At 43.1% G+C, this 11,992-nt stretch overlaps 1 protein-coding gene across 1 annotated transcript; it reads right to left on the reverse strand.

The window, feature by feature from the left end:
- Positions 1–834: 834 nt before the first annotated feature.
- On the reverse strand, positions 835–4,290 carry LOC149155395 (uncharacterized). Its single transcript, XM_089444415.1, has 5 exons — positions 3,294–4,290; positions 2,775–3,145; positions 1,657–2,606; positions 1,043–1,566; positions 835–896 (listed from the first exon to the last, which is right to left on the reverse strand). Exons 1-5 carry the CDS (start codon positions 4,288–4,290, stop codon positions 835–837), a joined length of 2,904 nt encoding a protein of 967 aa, XP_089300541.1.
- Between the last annotated feature and the right edge of the window lie 7,702 nt (positions 4,291–11,992).

Raw genomic sequence — 11,992 nt, forward strand, 5'->3', positions numbered from 1 at the left:
TTAGCATATTTAGCTGTCCAGATTCTTGCCCAAGGTTTTCCTGGATTTGTGATCCAGTGCCACCATATTTTGGCGCTCATGATGGAGTTGCTGTGCTCCGGGTCTCTCAGTCCAATACCCCCTTTGTCTTTGGGTAAACAGACTGTGGGCCATTTGACTAAAGCCCATTTACGATTAGTTGCCGAACCTCCCCATAGGAAGCTACGCTGAAGATTCCTGATTCTTTTTAATACCCATTTGGGCGCTGCAAGGATTGAGAAAAGATACAGGGGCATTGCCTGAAGGACAGACTTAATGAGCACTACCCGACTGGCCAGATTAAGAGATCTGTGCGTCCAAAGGTTAAGTCGAGATTCAAGCTTCTCAATGAGGGTTCGCCATGAGGAGTGCTTTATGGCTGAGGCAGTAAGGGGGGCTCCGAGGTATTTGGAGGGGAGGGAGGTTGTGGGGAAGCCTAGGATTCGGGCAACCGCCGTCTTAACAGGAGGAGGCGTGTGAAAGAAGAAGATCTGCGATTTGGTACAGTTGACATCGGTGCCTGAGGCTTCAGCGAAGTCATTGAGCAGGGATTTGAAGCATGAGGCTTCCTGGACCGAGGGATATCCAAATAGCATGGTGTCATCAACAAACTGCTGATGAGAGGTAGCAGGGGTGTTGTGTACTGAGAGGCCTTTGAGATGGTGGGAATGGAGGGCATGTTTAATGTGGCGGCCAAGCCCTTCTGCCATAAGAACAAAGAGGAAGGGGGATAGGGGGTCCCCTTGCCTAATTCCTCTTGATGGTTTGAAGGGGCGGGATGGGATCCCATTCACAAGGATAGAGAATTGAGTGGAGTTAATTAAACTCATGATCCAGCGAATCCACATAGAACAGAAACCAAAAGCCTTTAGCATTTGCTGAATGTAAGTCCAGCTGAGTTTATCAAAAGCCTTAGAAAGATCCAGCTTAAGAAGCATACCTGCCTGTTTTGATTGTTTGAGGGTGTGTATTATCTCGTGCGTGAGGAGAATGCCATCCATGATCTGTCTTCCTTCCACATAACCCGACTGTTCCGGTGATATGAGCATAGGCAACAGGGGCTTTAACCGGTTAGCGACAACTTTGGATATTACTTTGTAAATGACATTACAAAGAGCAATCGGCCTGTATTTGTCGGGAGTAATTGAATCCTCCTCTTTGGGGATGAGGGCAATGAAGGTGGAGTTGAGAGAGGGAAGCAACCAATGGAGAGCTCTCGATTCTTCAACAATTTTCCATACTTCCTGTTTTATCATCTCCCAGAAAGTGTGAAAGAACGTGGTGGTGAATCCGTCCGGTCCAGGGGTTTTTCCTTCCTTAAGCTGGGACATTGCCTCGTCCACCTCCTGAGGCTGAATTGGGCAGAGGAGAAGCTCATTATGTTCCTCCGTAATGATCCTTGGCACATTGTTGGTAATTCTTTCAATTGCCTGTCGCCTGTCTCCCTCCGGCTCTTGAAGGACCTGATTGAAGTGATTGAGAAATTCCTCCTCAATTTCCTCATGCTTTTCTACTTTTACCCCGCCTTGCTTTTGGATGAACGGAATGCTGTTGTGCATTCTTCTTTGAATAGTGGTTCTGTGGAAGAATTTGGTATTTCGTTCGCCCTCCTTCAACCATCTAATTCTGGATTTTTGCCTCCAGTAAACTTCCTCCTGCTTCTGCCTTTCCTCAAGCTGTCTGTGGATACGTCGTTCCTGTTCCAAGGTCACTTCAGTGTGTCCCTCTGTGGTTACTCTTTGTTGGAGGTCCATCAGTTCCTGATTTAGTTCTTGTTGCGCTCTAAAGATATCTCCAAAGGTTTCCCTGTTCCAGCGCTTTAGGTGATTTTTTAGGAACCTAAGCTTCTGTTGGAATTTATACATCTTAGACCCTTCTGGTGGGATAAAGGAGGTCCATGTAGTTTTGACAAAGTCTTTAAACTCGGGATGCGAGAGCCAGAATCCTTCGAAGTGAAAGGGCCTCCTGGTCAGATCACCTGGTCTTTGCCATTGGAGGGCAATCGGCCAATGGTCCGAGCCGGTGTGCGGAAGAATTGCGGCTGAAATGTCTCCCCCAAGGTGAACCGCGTTATCTGAGATAAGGAAGCGATCTAGTTTGGAAGCGATTTGGTGTTTTCCCGCTCTGCGGTTGCTCCATGTGAAAGTGCCATTGCAAAAAGGCATGTCTATGAGGGAAGTGTTTTGAATGAAGTCCTTGAAATGGATGTTTTCTTGTTCCAATCTGTTCCTCCCCCCGATCTTCTCCTCTAGCTTGGTAATCATGTTAAAATCCCCTCCGATAATCCAGAGTGGGTGCCTCCTGTTGTTGTTTAAAGCCTCTATGGTGTCTAGAAGCGCAATTTTGCTTCCTGTATCCTGCGGGAAATATACATTTGATAGATTTCCATGGATGTTCGTGCCCAAAATGTGGAAGGCTGCCTGTATGAGATGATGAGAAGCATGGAAATCTGAGAGATTTAACGCTTGAGTATTCCATGCAATGGCCAGCCCTCCTGAAGCTCCAGAGGCATCTACTGCTACCGAACGACATCCTGGCCATGCTTTGGAGAGTATGCTACCTAAAGTAGATCCGTTGCATTTGGTTTCCTGGAGAAAGCATAGTTGCGGCTTTTCCATTTTAATCATGTTTTTTAACATTCTGAGTTTCCCTGGGCTATTGAGCCCTCTTAAGTTCCATGATACAAGCTTCATGGTTCAACTATTAGCAGAGGGTTTATAGTACTTTGTCAATTTTGCATACCTGCCTGAGTCTACCAGGAGTTTCCCAATCTCAATCGTTCTCTGTAGATCTGTTCTTCGTCCTCTCTTTTTGGTTTCTTTTGGGGGGTGGTTTCCATCCCACTGGCTTCCTGGCTGTATACCTAGTTGCTGCTGCTGATAAGCTCTCGAAATGACCACTTCCAGCTTGCTGAGTTGGATTTCGGATATGCTGTCATATGCTTTCTTTTTGCATGCTAGCTCTAGTTCCAGAATGTCTAGGCCATTCAGATCTATGCTTTCTGGTTCTTCTTCCATCTGTTGCACTTGACTGCTTCCTTCCACATTAATCTCTGAGCTTGAAGGAGGATCTAGCTTTCCATCGACTTCCATGTCCTTGCATTTCTCTGTCGATTCTTTCAGTTCTCCTGAGGGGATATCATTGAAGATTATGGGGGTTTGGCGTTTGGAGGGGGAGTCTGAGGGGGGGGGGAGGGGAGGAGGAAGAGGGAGGGGTAGGGTTAGGCTCAGAGATCGGGGGTTGTTCATCAGAGGATTGAGCGAGGATTTCGAAACTGTTCTTAGTAGCTGGGCCATGGGTACTATTTTGCTGGGGCTTATTCCCATTTGAGGGTTTCTTGTGCGCTCGCCTTCGGCTAGGGGCTTTGGTGAAGCCGTCCTGGGTTGCGGAATCAGAAGGGTCAGGAGAAGTGGCTTTGGTATTCAGGGGACAGTCACGGAATAGATGCCCAAGAGCGTGGCATTTCCTGCAACGGAAGGGTACATGCTCATAGTCCAAGGGTTGAATCCACTCCTCGTCACGGTGGGAGAGACTTACCGATTCTGGCAAGGCTTCATTCAGGCGCATGAAGACGCAGATGCGAGCATAGGAAATGAATCTGCGCAGTTTGGTTTCTTCTGCAGTCCTGATGTACTCCCCTAGTCCATTTCCTATGTTCTTGAGAATGTCCTCGTCCCAATATTCATCTGGAAGTCCATACATTCTGATCCAGACTGGCGCCCAAGTGAGATCTTCCTTATCCGGGTTGAATCTTGGTATCCAGTCTCTCATATACAGGCCCGCTGAGTTGAAGAAGTAGGGCCCTGTTCCCAGTATCCTGTGTTTGTCTTCAAGACAGTAAAAAATTGCTGTGAAAAAACCCTTCGGCCCTAGCTGCAGAGTAACGTCTCCTTTGGGCTTCCATTTCGCTGCGATCCACCCGTATAAGGCTCTTTCTGTCGGCCAGAACCCTATAAACTTCCCAATAAGGGCATGATCCCTCATGAACTCGATTCGCGCATCAATCTTGTGTCCAGGTAGCTCTATTCGTGGCCGTTCTTTGGCTATTGGTTTGCATGTTGTCGAGGAGACCTTCGGGATTTCCTCCGGATTTTCCCCTCTGTCTTGGGTGACGCTGGCTTGGTCCTTCCGTCCTCCTGTCTTCTTGTTTTCCTGCTGATGCCTGTTCCCATTGATCAGTATCTCCCTGTCGACCGATCCAAAGAGGAACGCCTGCTCAGGACCGTGCTGCGATGGGGAGGGCTCTGACGCCCTCCCCTGAGGAGATTCCATCGAGCTGCTCTAGTACTCTGCTATTCCGCTGCGCCACAGTTGATTTGGTCTGGTCTGTGAACAGATCCAGTGCTGTACTGCCTGCGCCGTCGATACTTTCCTCAGAACCCTAATCGCTCCGCCTATTTAAACTTAATATTAATATAACCTAAAACTAATATTACTAAACCTAAATCTAATATTATAAAGTCTCACAAAAGTGTTTTTAAGTGTTAACACATTTTTGTTTTCTATGTTAATATTGGCTATTTGTAGGCTGAATGGTTAGGGAAACCATGTGTAGACTAATGAGATGATGCAATCAATATAATTATTATTATTAATTAATTAAATATTATTATTAAATAATAATGTGATATAATTAATCAATTATTATTATTAAATAATAATGTTAAAAATTATTTTAAAAAGCAACATGCTGCTAAAATATGTTGGCAAGGAAACTTATCAGATAAAACTACACATGAATCAAGAAAATGGTTGTTTTTAGTGACAAGCAGATCTTAGATAAGGAGTATTGGTAACGAGAATTCATGGTCCGGAGAAATGTGCTTAATTTTAGAGTAGGTTTATCTTTTCAAACAGAAATCCACGGTTAGGATTTTAGTTACATTCTTTCAATTATGATGAATTCCATTTGATAATATTGTAATTTTTTTCATTTATGGATGAGGAAGGTTGTTTTCCATTTGATAATATTGTAACTTTTTTCATTTATGTATGAGGAAGGTTGTTTTCCATTTGATAATATTGTAATTTTTTCCATTTATGTATGAGGAAGGTTGTTACTTTGTAGCGTTAGTAATAAGAAAATATCAATAAGTTTACGCAAGTATCGAATTTTGTAATATCAATAAGTTTAGGGAGGTATCAAATTTTGTTCTGTTTATACAGCATGCTTATATGTGTAGTGATTATAAATGAAAACTTTGTTAAACGAGCATCTTGTCAGGATTGAGGTCCCATGGATTTTGTGAGGAATCACGCATAAGAAAAGAAATATATATATATATATATATATATATATATATATATATTTGTTATAGATAGTGAAAATAATATTGTGTACATGCATGGTAACTCTAATATAGAGATTATGTCGCATGGAAAATACCGAAGTGAGCAGAAGAATATACTGAGAGAAGAACGACCATTATGTAAGTGGTTGAGTGCTTTTAATTTTACACTGAAAAGCTCAATTACTTGATATTAACCCTGTGCACTCTTGTATTGAAAAGGGGGATTCGTACAAACTCCCTCGAACTCAAAGAGGATTCGAAAAGCCTTGAAGTTGAATGAAGACGCACAAAGTAGAAATTTTGAATGGAATCAACAAACGTTTGGTGAAGGTATGAATGGAAAAGTAGATCTAAAAATTATTGTTTTGGTTGCATAATATTTCCGGTTGCCTTATAACTAACGAAGGATATTGGAAAAACAAACAAACAGAGGAACTAATGCAACCAATGCATAGTAGACTAATCCTAAGTGATTATAAATTTATGAATCTAGAAGTAATTAATTGTGGCGCAGTATATAACAACCCTTATCAAATTTGGTGCAACTCAAAAGACACGGTGTTGCGACAGGTCTTATTAAAATGTCTGGGCACTAAAAAAAATTGAAGTTAGCCATATAATACCCAAAATTAAAATAGAAAAACAAAAAAATTAGATAACGATTTATTTATACATATATGGCAGCATATCTCAAATCTAGAAACGAGACCTTTAAGAAATTTTGAGCGATGTCAATGCAGGGAGAATGCATGAATCATAGGAAAAATGCTACAGGACTCAATTTAGAGTTGGTAGTACAGAAACGATCGTAAAAGCATGGTCATGTGCTATTAAGAATTCAAATAAAAAGAATACTTCATCAATGAAATCTAAATCCATTCAGTGGAAAAATTATAACTATGTTTATTTTTAGAAGTAAGAATGTTACATACATCAAGGTGTAGAGACACCCAAAGCATGGTGCATACAGTGACGTAAGAATGGAAGATAATTAAAAAGATAATCTTAAGAAATTGTGGTGATAACCCATTGCACATTAGAAAAGTCTTACATTTCAAATTTCACACACCCTTGAGCGTTTTCAATTTAGAACATGTTAAATAAAAACAAAAACAAAAAAGACAAAATCCAAATCCGTTTACTGAAATTCATATACATAACCGCCGAGAAGTTGCAATACTAAATTTCACACCAGTAGCGTGAAAAACACCTTGATTCAATTCTCAATCACGAAGAGTTGTGAAAACAACCCTATACTCGAAACTAGGAAAATATTGAAAGCCATATTTCACTGCATCGTGACCCCTTAACAGTAGGAAGCCCAGTGGAGAAAACGTGATGGTAACCGGCCTGTAGCATAATTAATAGGAATTAGCGGTTGGGAAGCACGTCCTCTGTTACTTGAACTCGTGGAAAATAGCTAAACATGCGTACAAAAATATTCATCGGAAGTAGTGAGAGCTAGCACACACTAGCTAATAGAAACATAATACCATTTGTAAAATTGACATGGGAATTTTATTTTTATATATAATAATAATAATTTAATATTACACTTTTAGTTTTTTTTTAATTTAATAAATTAAAACTAATAAACATATTGAAAGTGGGCAAAAAAAAAGATTAAGGAGAAATACACAATCAATAAAAATTTCTTCCCTTAGACTTATTACTTTTACCTACCTCTTATTTTGAAATATATATTCAATCAAATATATTTAGAATATAGAAACATTGAAAAAAAAAAAAAAAATTAATTTTAAAAAATAATAACTAGTATAAAAATTTATATTAAAACATAAAAATTAAAAATGAAAAACATGACCAAAAAAATATCCAATATATAAAAAAAATCCAAAAAAAACAAAGATAAAAAAGGAAAAAAACAAAACAAAATAAAAAAATAAAAAAAAAAAACATATTTAAAAAAAAACATAATTTAGCAAAAATAAATAAATAAATAAACAATTACCAAGAAATAAAAGTAAAAATAAATAAGCAATATCATTGGAATAAAAAAAACATTAACAAAAACACAATTAAAAAAAAAGTTTAAGAAAAAAAAACACTTTAAAATAAATAATTAAAAAAAAACTTTAAAAAAAAATTAAGCCTATTAAAAAAAACATCAAAAAATAAATTGAAAAAATAAAAAATAAAAATAAAAATAAATAAAACTTATAAACTTAGGCCCAGGTCGAATCTTGGAATCGACATGGCCACCCAGGGTTCTGGGTAGCACGGGCGATTCTCATAATTGACCTAGTCGTGGAGACTCTGGCTTGGGCAGGGCGACATTGTGCAACGTCGCCCCACCCAACCCCGAGGCACGAGGGCCCTGGGTGACCATGGCCATAATTGGGCATTGCCACCCGCGGCCCCGATGCCTCATGTCTAGGCAGAGCGATGCTGCACAAAGTCAACCTGCCTAGGCCTGAGGCCCTGCAACCAAGGCATGCAAACATCGCCCTACCCAAGCTTGAGGCCCTGCGGTCCTTAACGGCCAAGGTTGTGCATGTATTAGTTGCCCTGGGCCATGGGCCCTTGGGCCTAGGCAAGACGGTGCTATGCAACGCCGCCCCATTGAGGCGCGAGGCTCTGTGACCCTAGGCAGCGAAGGTCAAGCACAACCATGGCCGCGAGGCCTTAACACCTGGGTGGGGCAACGTTGTGCAGCCCCACTCCACCAAGGCCTGAGGCCCCGCGGCCTTGGATGAGCAAGGCCGAGCAGAGCTATAGTCATTAATGGCCATCATTGCCTAGGGTCCCGGGGCTTTGGGCCATGGCAGGGTGTCATTGCACAACGTCACATGCCTAAGACAGAGGCCTCGCATCCCTGGTCAGCGAAGGCATGCAAACGCCACCCCACCAAGGCCTGAGCCCCTGCGATCCTTAGCAACCAAGGTCGTGCACCCATTGGATGCCCAGTGTCACGCCTCTACACCTGCGGTAGTCTTTCAACCGCTTATAGCGAGGTGCGGCACTACCAATCGTTTTCTTTTCACCAATACTTACGATTATAGACTACGACTAACATTCCATACTTAGTTTTATTTTCATTACCAAGTATTATTATGTTTCCTTTATACAAGTGAAAGCCCATAACATTCACATAAACAGCATTATGCGAGAGAAATGCATAACAGTATAAAGGGAGGGGCAACTCCCTGCAATATGAGTCTACCCGAATCAAAATATATAATCTTCTTTTACAAGTACAAGTTAAATCTTTGGAAACCCCAAATTTACACTAAGCCAATTTTCAACTTTGGCAAACTCGGTTTCCCAACTCGTCAACGCCTCCACACGGCCGCCGCATGACTCACCAACCCTTCGTTCACCTCGTCGCACGATCGTGTTGTTTGCCCAACTTGGGTGCGCCTCATCGTAACCAAGTCGCCACACACGGGCGCCTCCGCATGAGTCACACCTCCGTTCACAATCTCAACACTTCACCGTTTCCACCATTTCGTCGTGCACGGCGCGCCCTACCCGGGTCGCCCATCCGCGCGATTCTTCATTTCGGCGTGCACGCCGTGCCCTTGCCCAGCCGCCTGTCCGCACGCCCACCCGTTCACCCAAACTCGTTCACCCGAGTCACCACACAACTTCACCCATGTTGCCACACGACTTCACCCGGTTCACCCGAACAACTTCACCCGGGTCGCTCGAACGACCTCGCTCGAGTTCTGCCCAAATAAATTTTCTGAACAACTTTCTTGAACGACTTTCTCGAACAACTTCTCGAACGACTTTCTTGAACGAATTCTTGAACGACCTTCTCGAACAACTTTCTTGAACGAATTCTCAAACGACTTTTCCGAACGAGTTTTCCACCCGAGTTCCACCCATCGTGCGGGCTCATCCAAGCACTGAAGAACTCCTTGTTCGAACTCGTGCGGGTGGCGGGTTATATACAGGCGGGTGGCGGGTTATGTCACCCGAACGACCCACTCCAAACGCCCAAGCCGACTCGTTCAACATGTGTTGTCTTGCCCAAGAGGAGGGTCGGCCTGCCCAACTCGTGGGACCGCCCCCTCAACTCGCCCAACACCTTATAAACTCATTTCTTGGCTCATTTTGTTTCATATTTCACACGCCCTTCGCACGGTGGAGTCGCCCTGCCCGTCGCACGAACCGTAGGTCCTAACATCCTCCCCCACTGGAATTCATTGTCGTCCTCGACAATATCTCATCCTGGTAACCATCTGTCACCAAGATCACCATACCAAGGTATACACCTCATCCGCATGTCATACATCAGAAATCATCTCAATCCATGATCATCAACCGCTCTGTCACAATCTCCACATGCTACTCCCCATCATGGAAGGCTGGCCCCTCCATCTCAAGCTACATGCTTCCTATAACATCTCGTGTTAACCTCATCATGTGTCGTCCTCATGTGAACTACTGCCATGATACTCCAACATAATGCTAAAACATCTCTGTACATGTCGGCCCCCATGTCTGAACTAGTCAGGTGATCAGTCCAACTGCCACGCTCAAACCATGAGAATGCACATCCTCATGCCACCATCAGTCGTTTCTCAAAACATCCCGTCACATCCTCAACTCGATCAAGAATCCATCTCCATACAAGTGTAATCCATGCTCAGGTCCATGAAGTAGTCCTCATCTCATCTGCAACATGCTATCCATGATGATTGGTACCAATGTGCTGCTTGAAATGAGCCACATCTATTCCAACATCATCATCCATATGTGTGCCTCCTCAATATGAAGAGACCATCTCATCAAACTCCGACTCTCGATGTGCCACATCGAGGTCCATGATGCAACCTCCATCATCTCTACAATGTGCTATCCCTCAAGTCTGCCATAGAAACAAGTATACACATGTCTCATCTCTCCATGTGCTGCTCATGATAATAGATCAATCAGCTCCCATGTGTCAAAAGTGGTTAAGTCTCGGCTCAACCCATGCCCAAGTGTTGCCACCAAGGCATCATCATCGTTGTAACTCCATCACTCCAAAGTGTCTTGTATCAATCCTCCACATCAAGTCACTCTTTCAATCCATTCCCATACATGTACTTGAAAGTATGCACCCCATCCTACATCAAAGTCTCTGACCTCAGGTTCTCAATGCATCAGATCCTCCAAGTCCACCATATATGAAGTCTCCCTGGAAGTCACAACCTCATGTCATCATGAGCTCCATGAGTCATCTCCAACCAATCATCTCAGCAAACATACAAGTCTCGGCCCAAAGGTCTCTGCAAGATGCCTCAGCTCTCCATGTAGTAGGAATGCTCCATAGTCTACTCACAACTCCATCCAAGTGCATGGTCTTGTCGTACAAGAGTGCACAACCTCTCCATCGGCTCATAAGTAAAACACCTCCATGTCACAACAGCAAATCCACTTGCACAACATCCCTACCTTGGCACTCCTCATTGGATGCCCATAAGTGACATCTCTACAAGTGCTCCTGCATAATGTCCCTGCATAAGACTGCCATGATCCATGTTTCCAACCTGATGTCCATGACTAAGTTGCCCATGTAGTCTAACCAAGTAGACCCATCACAATAATCAGTCATCCTCATCCAAGTCTGCAATCTTTGGTCTAGTGAACTCGGTCACCCAACCATATCATCATCATCACGAGTCCCTTCCATCATAGCTCCCCCACTAAAGGTTCCACCAAGACTATCTCTTGGTCTCAGCCATGAGAAGTCCACCCAAGTATCATCATACCCAAGTGTGTGCCCTTCAATCTGTCCATGAGTCATGCTGGGCACTTAGCCAATTCTCCATGTGGCTAAAGCATGACCCAATCCTCCGCAATGATCATCATGTTCCTCCCTTGTCATGGGCCTTTGTACCTTCTACCATAAGGTCACAAACAACCCCAACAAGTCCTGCAACAATCAACAACCCTTGCTTCTCCATACAAGGTCTCATCATAGTCCTCCATGGTGAGATCCTCCCCAGCATCGGCAAACTGATTTTGCCCTTCCCTGCATATGGTACATCTACCAAATGCTCAAGTGAAACACAAGTATCAATAGTACTTACATCATCATCATGAGGCTCCTCCATGTGAGTATCCTCATTCATCCATGTCTGCAAACTCCACGATCCTGGTCAAACTTGATCAATCTCAAGTTCATCCTCCATCGTTGTCACATCTGCAACATCCTTAATCATCACGTCTTCCTCTTCCTTGTTGACACAATCTGGAATTTCATCTTGCTCCATTGTCCAACCAAGTTGAAGAAGTTTGTCTTCAACATTCCTTTCCAAGACTTCAAGCTTATCTCGAATCCGGGGATTCTCTTCTTTCATCCGCTTCAACCTGTATAAAGTAAGCAAGAGCTTCCCTTCGCATTCTTCCAAAATTGCCATGCCTTGTCGTTCAGCTTGGTCCAAGCACGATGCTTCACCTCTGCTAAACCTGTTTCACCATTCACCTGAATCACCCTGATATTCCACCTATTACCTGCAAAACTTGAACTCCCTTTCAAGTCTTTGGTCTTCGTAGAATTTGCTCCTTGATTCAGTTCACCAAGTTTCCTGCAAAACTTGGACCATCTTTGATACCACCTGTCACGACCCTACACCTGCAATAGTCTTTCAACCACTTATAGCGAGGTGCAGCACTACCAATCGTTTTCTTTTCACCAATACTTATGATTGTAGACTATGCCTAACATT

Source organism: Pinus tabuliformis, chromosome 9 (assembly GCF_031772625.1).
Source record: "Pinus tabuliformis cultivar Carrire ecotype Pingquan chromosome 9, CPIR1, whole genome shotgun sequence".
Classification (NCBI taxonomy): Eukaryota; Viridiplantae; Streptophyta; class Pinopsida; order Pinales; family Pinaceae; genus Pinus; species Pinus tabuliformis.